The sequence below is a fragment of the Pongo pygmaeus genome, chromosome 6 (assembly GCF_028885625.2).
Source record: "Pongo pygmaeus isolate AG05252 chromosome 6, NHGRI_mPonPyg2-v2.0_pri, whole genome shotgun sequence".
NCBI lineage: Eukaryota > Metazoa > Chordata > Mammalia > Primates > Hominidae > Pongo > Pongo pygmaeus.
In genome coordinates, this window is record NC_072379.2 from 54,450,754 (window position 1) to 54,465,573 (window position 14,820).

At 45.0% G+C, this 14,820-nt stretch overlaps 1 protein-coding gene across 16 annotated transcripts in view; it reads left to right on the forward strand.

Annotated features, from left to right (window-relative positions):
• The window catches only part of PDE1C (phosphodiesterase 1C), a 573,061-nt gene that overhangs the window by 217,637 nt on the left and 340,604 nt on the right, over positions 1-14,820 (forward strand). The window contains exons 1-2 of one of the 16 annotated variants that reach the window (XM_063667409.1): positions 11,644-11,761; positions 12,950-13,052. The exons of 12 other annotated variants lie outside the window; for them this stretch is intronic. In XM_063667409.1, coding sequence (XP_063523479.1) covers positions 12,952-13,052 — 101 coding nt within the window. In that variant the 5' untranslated portion in view covers positions 11,644-11,761; positions 12,950-12,951. 3 more of the 16 variants (XM_054494179.2, XM_063667408.1, XM_063667411.1) reach the window with 3 other exon arrangements.

Here is a 14,820-nt window from a genome sequence, read left to right on the forward strand (position 1 = left end):
TTGCCAGTGTCTGCACTTGTAGCCTTCGACTAGTGGTTTCCTCTCTGCTTTGTCTCCTCATTCTCAAATCTTTAAAGCTGCTTAAAGATAGCTTGACGTGGTTGGTAATTGCAGTCATAGTACCATTGTCAGAGGGCTTTGACTCAGAGGGCTGTTTGTTGATCAGACACAGAGCTAGCCTCTCAACTCACACCAAAATACCTACTTCTGAGAGGCCCCAGGGTTCTGTAGGTCAATGACAGGCTTTAGTTCAAATCCAGCTCTACTACCTACTATATGACCTTGATTGAGTTACTTAAAGCTTCTATGTGAGGATTTTCTAGGATATCATGCTTGTAAAAAAAAAAACAGTACATACAACGTACCAAAAATAAATAGTACTATACTTCTATTACTACTACTGCATGTGTTGGTAGCAGTATTTATGTTTGGGGAAAGAAGAGACTTTGGGATATGCCCTCTGGATACCATCCAGGGTTAAACCTGCCCTTTCAGTATCAGTGATGGCTCTGTCCACACATGGCCTTTGAGAGCTATATTTTGGCAACTGTTCAATTACTCAGATAGCTGAAAAATATGTCAGCCATGGGTCCCAGTGCATTATTGATGTTGGCTGTTTTCTTTCAGCTGCATTGCACAATCCTTGCCTGCTGAGAGCAAGAAGCGTATTCTCTCTTGTGTCCCTTGGAGGCAAGTTAGAGTGCCATCCTGCTCCAAAATGTTCCTTCCCTTCAAAGGTGAACAGCATGAGTCACATCTGGTCATCCCCGTAGGTTATTTCCTTGCGGCCTCTCCTCCGCACTGCTTCTTTCCTGCACCATTTCACGGGTGATTAAAGACAGGCGAGTGGCTCACTGGAGTGAGGTCAGAACCGCTGGTGCACAGAGGGATTTTCCTCTCCATTGCAAACACCCAGCGACGTCACACAGCCTTGGGAGCGCCATCAATTGCAATCGTTGCCGGCAAAGCGCCGTCTGATGGGATATTGATTTGGCGCCGTGCTTAGCAGCAGCTGGGCCAAATGGGGCCTCCTCGCCGCTGCAGGGCTCCAGCCGCCTTGGCGGACTAGGCAGATTAGAAAAGCCCGGCCCCAGATACTTGCGGTTGCCAAGCGAGGTGGGCTCAGCCAGCAGATCTGTATTTCAGGCAGCACAAAAGGATGTGGTGTGAGGCTGTTACCAAGGTGCCCAGAATCATGCCTTCAAATGTACTTTTGAAGAGCAAACTCTGATAAACTCTTAAATTTAAACACCTGCTTAACTGGTATTAAAAAAAGTCCAATCACTACATTTTCAGAAGTCTTTATGCCTTGAAATGTTCTGCAGCTTTTTTTAGGAGCTTTTTTTCTTCCTTTTTTTCTTCATGTTTTAAGTGATTTATGATGATGCATTTATTAGTAGTGGTTTCCACTGCGAGACAGTAATGGTGGAAGGTAGGCTATCACTGAAATGCTATTCAAATTTATAATAAAATTGAATGATGTAAGTTTTCCTGCCAATATTTTAACATAAACACATTTTCATTTTGATGTGAATGTTGCTTCTAAAAGCCATGGTTATTAAATAAATCACTTGAGGTCACCAGCAGTCAATGACCAGCCCTCTATCAATAAATCCTTAACCAAGTTAGATTTCACTATGGAAGGCAGAGGGGTTTTGAAAAGGTCATGCATTAAAATTTCCTCTCTTGCCAACTAATTCCAGCACATTGTTTGAGGTGATGAATCTGGCAATAAATGAAGAGAAAAAGTGGTCAAAAGTCCCAGGTAATAGCAGCATCCTTAGGAATTGCTGAGCATTGATCTGGCGGAATGATTAGATTCTGATAGGTTGAATTCTGTGTAGAATAGGAGTATAGGAAATATCCAATTATCAGTAGGAAACTCCATGGCAAATAAGTCTGATTTCAGGGCAGGATGCAGTGGGTACTTCTGCTATGTTATATGAATGGGTGAGAATGGGACTGATTTTCACAAATGCTCTTTATGCCTAGGTGGGGGAGGGAAAGTATTAAATGAAATATTTCTTAAAAAGAGACTCATTGATTCAGAAGGCTCTGTTGGCTCTGCCCATAGTGAAGGCAGAATGGTTTCTAACAGGGTCTTAATTGACTTGATGGGAGCTATTTTCAAGGACTCAGCACTCTTTCCTTTCAATGCTTTCGTTAAAATTCCCAAGTGCTTCCTAAATCCCATTGAGGAGAATAATTTTCATTTCTTCATTTACATTTAGCTAAGGCAGCAGGGAAGCCACATAGCTCTACGTGTGAGAGTCCACCTGTTTCCATGGTGGTACTGGCAGCACATAAGCAGTTTGAGAGTCTTTTGCTAAGATTGGCTTTCCATGTTAATTACTTTTAAATTGTGTCCATAAGTTTCCATGCCTCTCCATAAATCAAGTCCCACTCCTGCTCAAAGAAGCCAGTTTATATCTCAGGAGTAGAAATATATGCACATGTCAACTTCTGATGGGTCTGTCAGTCTATGAGTGAAGGATTATGGGCCAAGTCACAGTGCCTTCAGGGTCTTTTATATTAGCATGAATCTGTCAAAAGCCTGTGGGTGGAAGGCATTCACAGATATGTTATTCTTTTATATTCTTTTATTCTCCTGAGTATTAAAATCCTTTCACTTCTGAGAATCACAGGGACTAGCATGGACCATTTAGATGTCCCCAAGGACAATTTTGAAAACACTGTCAGGAGTAGTTAATATCCCTCATTCCCCTTGTGTGCTGAGTCACATGAAAAGTAACATTTCACTTCTCTGGAGGGTTCAAGGAACAGTAATTCTCTGCCAGATAACTGAAAGGTGCAGCTAATCAGATAATTGAAAATTAACCCTTTATGCACTGAAAGGTAACTGGTCAGTGCTTTTTGCCTTTCCCTGAGTAGCTCCACATCTTCAGGCCTAGTAGAACACTCAAGTTTGTGTCCATGTCTGAGGTTTGTTCTTTGAGTATAATGTATGTGCTAGGAATCGCTAACCTTGTGCCATAAATGAAATAAATTTCACAGTACTTGTCTGAGAAGCCCAGTTGGTCATTGGTCAATTGGTATGTTAGGCATAGGGGGTTGGAGGGAAGGTCAGGGGGACAGGGGACAGTGGTGAACAAGACTTTTGTGATCTCTGCCCTCTAGAAGACTACAGTTGAATGGGTCCCTAAATCTGTCCCCAATATTCTCCCCTTGTCCCCACCCGCCTGCCTCCTGACCTCATCACAGGCCACTCTCCCCTTTCCACATTGCTCCTGCCACAACTTAGCTCCTTATAAGCCCTTCAACTCCTCAAGCTTCTCCTTGCTTAATAATCTTTGCACATGTTGTTCCCTCTTGTCAGAAATATTTTCCTCCTACTCTTGCCTGTTACCTGGCTGTCTCCTTTTCCTTCAGGTCTTAGATCAAATGTCACCTGCTCGTGGAGGCCATCTGTGACCACTTGGGTGTATTAAAGATGGCTGCAAATATCTGTGTCACTCCCTCCCCACACCCTGCATCAAGAGGTGGGGTTTATTTCTTCTGTTGAATCAGGGCTAGCTCTGTGATTGCTTTAACCAACCCAGTGCAGCAGAAGTGATGTCGTGCCAGTCCTAGGCCTAGCCCATAAGATGACTGGCCACTTCTGCCTCCCCACTCTTGGCACACTTGCATTTGCAATCTAGCTGCCATGTACAGGAGCCTAATCTAGCTACATGGTGAGACCACGAGGAGAAACCATGTGGAGAAAGAGAGAGGTCCCAGCCTTCCAGCTGTCCCTGCCAAAGCACCAGACATGTGAGTGAAACCATATTGGATATTCTAGCCCGGGTTGCCATCTGGCTACAGCTGCATGGCAGACCCCAAACAAGACCAACAGAAGAACTACCTGGCGAACCCACAGGATCATGAGAGAGAAAAATTGGTTGTTTTAGAAAGCCACTGAATTTTGAGGATAGTTTGTTACACAGCAATATAGCTGAAATGCCACCCTATTTATAAATAAATCATATCCCTTTTGTTCTCTGCACTGCACCCTGTTTTTCTTTTCAGCACCCTTTACCTTTACAGTGATGTATCTGTTGTTTTATAATCTGTTTAGTATCTGTTTTCCCAGTTAGATTAAAGATCCATGGTGCAAAACTGGAGTATTTTAATTGACCATTGCATACCTAGTATCACAGAGTGTGCAGCACATAGTAGGCACTCAGCCAATGTTTGTTGAATGAATGAATGAATTTAAAAGTTTCCAGCATTTATTTGTTTTGTGAGATCATTTCCCTCCAGATACAGAGAAAAGAATCTGTAAATCTTCACCTTTGGTGGCTTTTCAAAAACAACCTTCGAAAATCCTGTTTTTAAATCCTTCTTTGCAAATCAAACTTCCACTTTGCATCTCCTACACACCTGCTTCCCTATTGGCAAGAGTATTAAGCCTTAGCATTTTTTTTTTTTTTTTGAGAGAATGAGTCTTGCTCTGTTGCCCACGCTGGAGTGTAATCCTGCGATCATGGCTCATTGCAGCCTTGACCCCTGGGCTCAAGCAATCCTCCCACCTTAGCCTCCCTAGTGGCCAACGCCACAGGTGTGCACCACCACACCCGGCTAATTTTTAAAAATTTTTTGTTGAGACAGGGTCTTCCCGTGTTGCCCAGGCTGTTCTCCAACTCCTACCCTCATGAGATCCTCCTGCCTTGGCCTCCCAAAGTGCCGGGATTATAGGTGTGAGCTACCACGCCTGGCCAAGCCTAAGCTTTAATGCGGTAGTCCAGGCCCCTTCAGTCTGCATATACAGCCATTACCCAGTGTCCCTTTCTTGACCCTCTTACACCCATCACATCAGGTTCTTTGTTATTATCTAGGCTGCTGTGGACCTTTCCACTTTCCTGGAGCCTTTCTTCTCTACTTCTACCAATTCCCCAAGAGACCCCCTTTCTTCAAGAAGCATTTACCAACAGCCTATGCTTTTTAGTGGGCATCTTTTCTTAACTGAGCAAACCATTGGACCAGTCCTCAGTTGGAAGTGGGAGCCATTCTTGATCCCACAGAAGAAAGTTGAGAGACAGTGGAGCACTGGGCTGGGAGTTCAGGGACATCGCTTCTGGTCCAAGCTCTGCTGCCAACTTGTGTGGTGACTTCATGTGATTGAGCTGCTCATTCCTTATCTGAAGAATTAGGAGCTTGGATAAAGATCCCTTTCAGCTCTGAGGTTTTTCCATATTCAAATTTGCTTCACAGTGATAGGAAGAACGACCCGCTGATTTATGTACCTTTGGGTTAGAATTTGGCTGACTTTTGTAGCATCAGCAGTTTTACGTGAACAAAAATTTCATTTTCGTTAGTACGCCAAGTTAATTATGCTGGGTTGGCAGTGTATTCTGAGAGGCAGAATGGCCATGGAGCCAGAAGTCAGGAGGCCTGCACTGTCTTGCTGCCCTGCCACTAGCTGGAGGAGAGCAGACCAGCCTGAGGGAAGCTGGCAGACCTTCACCACCTCATTTCTAAACTGGAGGTAATAATAATAATAAACTGTGCCTGTAATCCCAGCATTTTGGGAGGCCAAGGCAGGTGGATCCTGAAGTCAGGAGTTAAAGACCAGCCTGGCCAAGATGGTGAAACCCCGTCTCTACTAAAAATACAAAAATTAGCCAGGTGTGGTGGTGGGTGCCTGTAATCCCAGCTACTCAGGAGGCTGAGGCAGAGAATTGCTTGAACCCAGGAGGGAGAGGTTGCAGTGAGCCGAGATCACACCACTGCACTCCAGCCTGGGCAACAAGAGTGAAACTCTGTCTCAAAAAAAAATAAATAAAATAAATTAAAAAAAATAAAGTGTTTCATTCACTTCAGGTTTGTTCTGAGGGGTTAATGTATGTAATATAGCAATGATTTGATAGGTCACTATCAAAATGTAACTGAAAGAAAATTATTGGTATATCTATTTATCAAGATAATACAGGCTTTTTCTATTTACCTTGGGTGCTCTGCCCACCCCAGATCCCTTTATAAGTGTTCCAGTTTCCGTCCCTTTGTGTCCTGCCAGATGGATGAGATAGAGGAGGAACTACTATTTTATGAGAACCTCCAATGTACAAGGCACTGGCCATACATGATTTTTTTGTTTGTTTGTTTGTTTTTTAAGATAGAATCTTGTTCTGTTGCCCAGGCTGGAGTGCAGTGGCATGATCTCGGCTCACTGCAACTTCTGCCTTCCAGGTTCAAGTGATTCTCCTGCCTCAGCCTCCTGAGTAGCTGGGACTACAGGAATGTGCCACCACGCCTGGCTACTTTTTGTATTTTTAGTAGAGATTGGGTTACACCACCATGTTAGCCAGGCTTGCCTTGAACTCTTGACCTCAGGCAATCTGCCTGCCTCGGCCTCCAAAAGCGCTGGGATTACAGGCGTGAGCCACTGTGCCCGGCCCTGTTTTTTTTTTCTCCTTACAACATTCCTGTAAGGAATAATTGTATTATTAGTTGGCATTCTTTTAGTTGTCAGTAACATAACTCTGAATCAAACTAGTTTAAGTAAAGAAAAAAAAAATGGGTGGGGTACATTTATTTTGTTCATATAACCTAAAAGTCAATGGGCATTCTGGCTTCAGGCATAGCAGGATCAAGGGGCTCAATGGATCCTTTCACATTGTTTTTCCTTTGTCTCTCTAGTTCTTCTCTCAGCTTTTTCTGTGTTGATGTCATTTTTTTTTTCTTTTTTCCTTTTTTTCTCTTTTTGAGATGGAGTCTCGCTCTGTCGCCCAGGCTGGAGTGCAGTGGTGTGATCTCAGCTCACTGCAACTTCCGCCTCCCAGGTTCAAGTGATTCTTGTGCCTCGGCCTTCTGAGCAGCTGGGATTACAGGCGTGTGCCACCTTGCCCAGCTAATTTTTGTATTTTTTTCGTAGAGATGGGGTTTTGCCATCTTGGCCAGGCTGGTCTGGAACTCCTGACCTCAGGTGATCTGGCCACCTCGGCCTCTCAGAGTGCTGGGATTACAGGCATGAGCCACTGCACCCAGCCCTGATGTCATTTTTCTGGTATATTCTCTCCCCATGGTGAAAAGATAACCCCATGTCTAAGAACTTCAAGCCATATGGCTTGTTTCTCAAAGAAAAGAGAAACCATCTCTTTCCTAGTGGCCACAACAAATCTTCCATAAGGACCAGATCTGTTTCAGTCACATGCCACCCCCTGGACCAATCACTCTATCCAGAGGTATGGGGTCCATGGTTCTGGTTGGACAATCTAGGTTATGTCTATTATAGTCAAATGTGGCCTGGGGGGGCAGACTCAGGTTTTCCTGAAGCTTTTTTGGGTCCGTGAAAAGCTTGGTTAGCCCAGGCCAGACTAACCATGCCTCTGTTGATGGAACATTAGGGTATGTGAGCATTGGAAAGGGATCCAGACGTCCCTGAGCCCAACCCAATCATGGCCAAACAAGAGAAGGGTCTTGTCCTAGGTGGTGTGGTGAGGCAGTACCACTCCAAGTCCTTTCCTTTGCCTGTGCCACTTCTATCGGAAGGATTACATGAGCTTCTCCTGTGGGAGCAACTGAAAGATCCTGGCAGAGAGAGGCGCAGAAACTGTGGGTCACATGCAGGCTACATCAGGTTGCCCCTGAGCTGCCCTATCTCTTCTATCTCTTTGTCTTCTCACTTCTCTGGGCCACTACTTGGTAATGTAGTTGAGATTCTGGCTGTTCAGAGCCCCATTTCAGAGGGGGGCTAGAGTGGGGGTACCTCTGGGCTTAGCCAGTTCTCTCCCTTTTCTTTCACCTCTTTTTTCTAGGGAAGGTGGTTCCTGAGACAGAGTCTGGCCCAAATTATCAAATCAAACAGAAAAGACATCAGAGGGAGAAGCAGGGTAACAGTGTCGCCAAAAAGGCCCCTTTCCCCACAAAGGAAGCCAGTGAGAGAGAACAGCCTCTGTTGACAGAACATTATGGGGGCCGCCTCACATCTGGTGTGGGCGGGGAGGAGGGGCTGCTGTGCCTGGCGGTGCTACTTCTGATGTCCTAAATGTGTCTCCAGAATTTCCCCCTCAACAGACTCTCTTCATGATGCCACTGCCAAGTCGTGAAAAATGGATCAAGGGCACAGGCTGGCTTCATGGAGGTCAAAGCAAGTAGTCATCATCTCATAGCTGGAAGAAAAAAAGCTTTGCTCTTTCTGATTTTGCCTATTTTCCTTTTTCTACTCTTCCTTGTTTGTAAGTGGAGGAGCTTGTTTGCAGTTGGTCACTGGATTTCTCTTCTGCAGCCCTGGTTATCATTTGCACCATAGTTGTTGCATGCTCCTATGGCAGGTTCCTGGAGAGCTGACCTCTGTGCACAATGCCCTTGGCATATTCAGGGCAGCAGGTACCCTCCACATGTGGCCATGCCTCTGTTTAGATGTGCCCATGGCTCCCTGACATCTATAGGAGAGAGTCCAAGCTTCTTCCATGACAACAAGAGAATGGCTGATCCTTCCAGCATTTTCTCTTTCTGTTCCTAGTCACATTCACAGACACACCACACAAAACTGTTTGTGGATTGCAGGACACCCTACCCCTTATCATGTTTCTGTGCCTCTTTTCATGCAGTGGCCTCTCTCTGGAATCACCTGCCTCCACCCACCTTTCATGCAAACAATTTCTACTCCACCTACTTTCAAGATCCAGATCTACCTTCACTATGAAGCCTTCCTAATTTCCCCACAGCATGAGTGACCCCCTCATCCATGCTCCTGCTCCTTTCCGTACCTTCTCTATTATGTACCTCTTTACTAGAGTTTTTGTGTGTCTGCAGGGAGGTGGTATGGCAAAGGCAAAAGAACATGAGCTTTGCCTTTTGGTCTGGGTTTGGAACCTGCTGTGCCATGTATTAGCTGTACGTCTTTGCAGAAGTTATCTGACCATTGGGAGCCCTTTCTGTCTTTACTTGTAAATGAGCATAATTAAACTATGCTAAAGTATTTTGTTGGGGATGAAATGGACCAACCTGTGATGTGCCTGCCATGGTGCTTGGCACATGATAGTTCTCAAAAACTGGTAGGGTGGTAGATGTGGTATTGTGATTATAAATGAACCATGAAATCTTAGCAATGAAAGAGACCAGAGGGGTCATTCTCATGCCTTCAAAGCCTGATTCCTATTCCTTTATCAGATTAACATCTAGCTTCCCCTTGAACTCTGGGAAAGCTAGCTCACTTTCTTCCTAATCTTTTATGATACCTAATTCTGACAGTGCAGAGTTTGGCTAGCCCATAGACTTAGTTACTCTGTGTGAATTTGTAGGAGTACTTTAAATTGTTGGTTATATGTATGTATGCATGCATACATGCATGTATATGTGCCTGTGCATATATATGTATGTATGCATGCATGTCTATATGCATTTAGTGATGTTTGACCATGTAATGTTTCCTAAACAGTTTTACTGAAAAATCTGGGTTAGGAAGAAACAAAGGAAATTAACCTGTAAAGCCAAGTTGTGAGTGGCTTTGTGTTTTCTTAGACCTTTTGTTTCCAGGTCTATTTGCATCTGTTTCTTTTTGCTTGCCTCTGAGCAGAATGCCAGTAGAAACTGTGGCTTGTGGTGTTGCTGCAACTATCAAGCATACTTTGGCTGTGATAGATGAAGAGAGAACACAACCTGAGTGACGTAGTAACGTGGTGCATCTAAAAATAGTAATATTTTGTTGGCAGAGAGAATACAAAGTTGTTTTCTAATGTGGTTTAGGAGCAAGGAATCCTTAGTTGTTTTGTGGTATTTTCTCATCTGTAAAGTGGGAGCATTGGGCACTAAGAGCTGGGGTAAAGAGGAGGCAGAGGTGGACTCTGTACCTGAGAACTAACTACTTCCCTTCCCCATTCAACTGGAGCCACTCTACCTTTATTTTTTAAAGCTGAGTTATGCATTTGAGTTCCTTATATTATTTAAAATAAAATACTCTGTTGCTTTAAAAATTTGAAAACCTCCAAACTGTGTTGTCTTTTGGGCTCCTTCCTGCTCAAAAGACTATTATGGCTGTAGATAAAGCAAAGTTATATTTTTCCTGACTTTCTAATACACATTAATTTTATAAGAAATTTTCTCAAATGAAACAAAATCTAGCTTTAAAAACTTAAAAAAATTTTTTTTGGTCTTTTCTCTCTGATTTGCTTAATTGCAGCAAAAGTTGATTTCTTTCCTTTTTCTTCCAAAATTTGCTTTTCTCTGACAATCAAAATTCCACTAAGAGTAGGAAAAAGTCATAGATTTGGTATGGAGCGAAAGGTAAGTATCATGCTTAATATTCCTTTGTATATTTTCTTCCTAGGCCAGTACTTAGAGAAACTATGACATAGTTAAAATGTGAATTCAGCATCATTTGTCTCTCTTTTCAGCAATTTCTTTTTCCAAGTCTCTCCAGATGACCTCAATGAATCATAAAGATTAAAAACAACATAAAAATATTTTTGCCTAAATGTATCACTTTATAGATGTGGAAAATGGGACTCCGTGAGGGGGATGTATTTGTATAGGATAAGGTAATCAGCTGTAACTCAAACTCTGGTCTTTTCTAGTTCAGTTCTCTCTCTAGTTGGTCTAGGAAGCCTCCTGGTGCTTCAGTTTTCTTACTGTAAAATGGGGATGATAATAATAGTATCTACCTCATAGAGTAGTCTTGAGTATTAAATGAGAGTAGAACACTTAGAACAATGCGTGGGCTATGGAAAGTTTCTGATACTTGTTTGCAGTTATTATCATTATTATACTTCCACATTGTGCCAGCAGGCTGCCCAAGGTGCACACACTAATGGAAATACCCCATTTGGGGATCATGCTGCTGTCTTCCATTCTCAAAACACGTCACTATAAAAATTTCCTCTTGTGACATTCTATTCCCCCAGGGCACTGTTTCTCTGCTGGGTGACACTGGAAGGGTAATTGGTTTTATTCAGATAGATGAACTCCATGTTAAAATATTGCTTAATGTTGCCATTGCCTAGTAATGATACCTTAACTCAGTGAAAATGTATGCGCCTCCATAAACCTTAAAGGGCTGACTTTAATGGGGCGACTTCAGACTTACCTGGCAGGTGAGTAGGTAAGTCGTTTTTCACGAAACAAGTCTTTTGTCTTACCTTGAGGTACTACCTTCTCTGCTAGAATGCATGGGGCCAGCCAAGCATCCTCATCACTCTCACCTCTAATTTCTGGAAAATGAATGCCAATTACGAAGTGGGTGAGCATTTATGATTTAGAGACCATTTTATTCCTTTGTTAAGGTCAATTGAATGGAACTTTACTTGAGCAGTGAAGAAAAACTAGTCCTCACTTCTAAGTTTATCATGCTTTTGGGAAGCAGGTAATCATCTAATGGATAGAAAAATAATTCTGAGTGTGATGGAAAGAAGTATTACCTGTCATTGAGGAAAAATACTGTATAGGGCATGCCCCACCCTGAATCTCAGGAATCCTGAGAGCCAGGTTTGAAATAGCCCCTGGTAGTGGCTTCACCTAGAAGGAAGTTTGACGGACCCTTCTGTGATGTCGCTTGCAATCATCTTGGGCATGGATTCCCCCAGTCTTTGGTTCCTCTCTTCATCTGTCCTCCCTCCCTGACTCCCAACTTCATACCTGGTCCCGTTCTTCCAGAGCATTCTACCTTATTGACATTGTTCATGAACTACGGGAACGCTGACAGTGAGTTGCAGCTTTGTGGAGCTGAAACTTTGTCACCATCCACAGCCGCCCAGCCAGCACCCAGGAGGGACCCTCTTGAGTAGCATGTGGCATTGATCTGAAGAAACTTACCTCCTCACTGTTGGTATATGTTCTCCTTTTCTTCCGCACAAGAGAGGTGGGGGTGAGGGGGGGAGAGGAAGGGGGGAGAGGGAGGGAGGGAGGGAATGAGGGAGGGAGAGAGAGAGCGAGCGAGAGAGCCGCTTTAGCAAGAAAACATCAAGAGTTTTTGAGTGTGGTGTGTGGTTCCATTCGTCCCCATCAGTCGCTTTAATATTTCAAAATGGACCCGGTTCTGTGGCGGGTGCGAGAGTGAGGCTGTGGGGACCTCCAGGCCGAACCTCCGCGGAGCCTCGCGGCTGCTGCGTGCCCTGGCCCTGGGAGGATAAGGATTTCCCTTCCCTCCTACTTGTGCGCGGAGCCGAGCTCTTGTTGAGGTGAGGGTTCCGGAAGCCCACGCAGCTCCGCAGGTCGGTGGTGGCCGCGGCTGCCCTGCGGGGGCGAGTGTGCCTGGCCGGGGTCGGAGCCGAGCGTGTGCCCAGCAGACGGCGGTGCCCGCGCGCCCCTCCCTCCGCGCCCGCGGTGACAGCCCAGACGCCAGCCCGGGCGCTGACAGACGACTTTTCTCACTTGTCAGTTTTCTCGCTTGTCAGCAGAGCTGCTGGTAAGTGAGAGAAAACAGAGGGGCGCCAAGGCAGCGCGGCCAGGGAGTGAGCCGGGTGCTGGGCGCGGGGCGGAGCCGGGTGCGCGGCGTCCGGGTCAGGCCCCACCGCCCGCGCCGGCTCCCGCTTGGCTCAGCCGCCGCTTTTCTCTCCCTTCTCACTTTCTTCCTCCTCCTCCTCACTTTCTCTCCTCCCCACCCAGTCCTCCTTTTCATCTCCAAACCCTTTAGCTGCGCGCTGATCGCTTCTGTGGCTTTGTTTGGGGGTAGGGGGAGAAGACGAATAGACCCGAGGTGCTTTCTCTTGGAGCAGGAGCCCTATCCCTATCCCAATCCCTATCTCTATCCCTATCCCTGTGCGTATCCCTGGGCATTAGCCCGGGACCATGGCTGGTTCCCGCAGCTGCCTCCGCGGCGCACCTGGGGCCGTGGTTTCCCGCGATCGGAGTCCGCTCTAAGTCGGAGTCTGGGGGCGCAGAACCGGGAGCGCGCCGAGAAAGTGCCCGGCAAACGCGTGCTGCGCCTGGCTGGGCATCGCGAGCTGGGCGAGGAGACGGGGAGGGGACAGCCCAAACTCTCTCAGCTTCACCGCCAGTGGTCACCTACCTGCAGCTATGGAGTCCCCAACCAAGGAGATTGAAGAATTTGAGAGCAACTCTCTGAAATACCTGCAACCGGAACAGATCGAGAAAATCTGGCTTCGGCTCCGCGGGCTGTAAGTATACCTATTTACTTCTCCTGCCCCAGTTCCCGCTCCCATCCTTATTTTACTACACAGCCGCAGTCACGACTGCTCACCCCGTTCCTGCATGGGCCTTTAAATACAACCCTAGAAGTTCCACAACTGCTGCTCTGTTAATTACAGTCACTGCTACTTTTCTTCCAACACAGAGAGGGTTGTCTTTCTGTCTTAGAATGCCTTGCTGTTCCAAGTCATGCTTTTTTGGGGGGAAGGAGAGATGTCCTTTGATGAGTCAGTTATGGTGGCTCAATACTCAATGAGGTGTTTCTGATCCTTTTTGCCCAGGGAGAAAAGTTTGGGACCCAGACAGGGACTTTTAATTGAAGGAAGAATTTTTCTCTGCAAACTGCTTGCATACACTTGGGCAGGTGGTCCAAGAACTTACCAACAGTTAAAATTCAACATGCATTCTGGCTGCTACATTTCTTTTTTCCCTCTCCTTAGCCCAGTCGAACTTCTGATATTTCCTGGGGTTCTTTTTGGTGGAGAAATGTTTACTAGAAGGAAAGGCTCTTGTGGAGAAAGTGGGGGGCAGAAACGATATTGGAGTTTTCTTGCAATATTTGAACAACGAAATAGAGTGGCCAGAATTCTAGTTGCCCTGATGGATGGAGATCTCTGAATTTCATTCATTTCATTGGGTTCTGTCTGTTTTTGGGTACTGAGGAGAGGTGACCTGAAAATACATGGTATTTTCTGTAAAAATATTTCGTCATCAATGAACTGCTGGTCACTCCAGTCAGAAGCTTGAGGGATAGCTGTACATTCACAGCTTGCTCCTCAGTCACTGGGCAGGTCCCAAAGACACCTTCTATGACTACTAGATACTACTTTCATCAGACATTTGGCATCAGATATCTAGTGTGGTTTAAAAATATGGTTTTTCTCCAAGCATATTCTCTAGACATTCTGTTTCTAACAAGGGCACTGATGGGAAAACCAGCTTCCTGCCAGTTTGTTTGTTTTGCTGCTGTTATTGTTTTTGAAAGCACACACACAAACAAAAGACAAAAAATGTGTTGATCTAAGTTAGCTTGATATTCAAAGTTTCTAAGGAGAAGCATTAAAGTAGTATGTGTTTCTTTAAGGGGGTCCTTATGGACAGGTGCAATTTATAAAAGCCATTCCATATATAGTCCAAGTGAGCTTCATTGCCATTGATTTCAATGGGAAACCATGCCAAATAATTTGATTTTTGACTTGTCTAGCCACCGCTAGTGGAGGCTGTAAATTTATTTGGAAACCTTGTCTCTGGCTGGCAGGCTTTCCTGACAGTTTAGATGCCTGCAACGCAGCAGCTCTTGGAGTGGTGTTTACAGTAATCTCATGTTATATTTAGTGAACATTACGTCCGATTGTATTGTGCTGCACACAGAAAGTTTGTTGTGTCCACAAAGTCTGGGCCCGAAGTGTATAATGTGAAAGTGTTGTCGAGCTGGATTCCTTGCCATGCTGACTAGAGGGATTCATATCCATACACCCAGGAACTTCTTCTCTTGGACTGCTTTTCAGTTTAAACCAACTCCACGGAGACATTTGGGCTAGAGACAAGTGTTTGGTCAAATCAGCAATGCTGAGGCGGGAACTTGTGTGGAAAAGCATTAGCACTTACAACACTGTGTCGTGTAGCTTTCTCAGTTTCATATCTGCTAGGCTTCTCTCTCCAAGGTGTTGCAGTGTAATGTAACTACATTTTCATTTTCTAGTCTCTTGTATCTACTCAGAACCTAGTGCTTTTGAA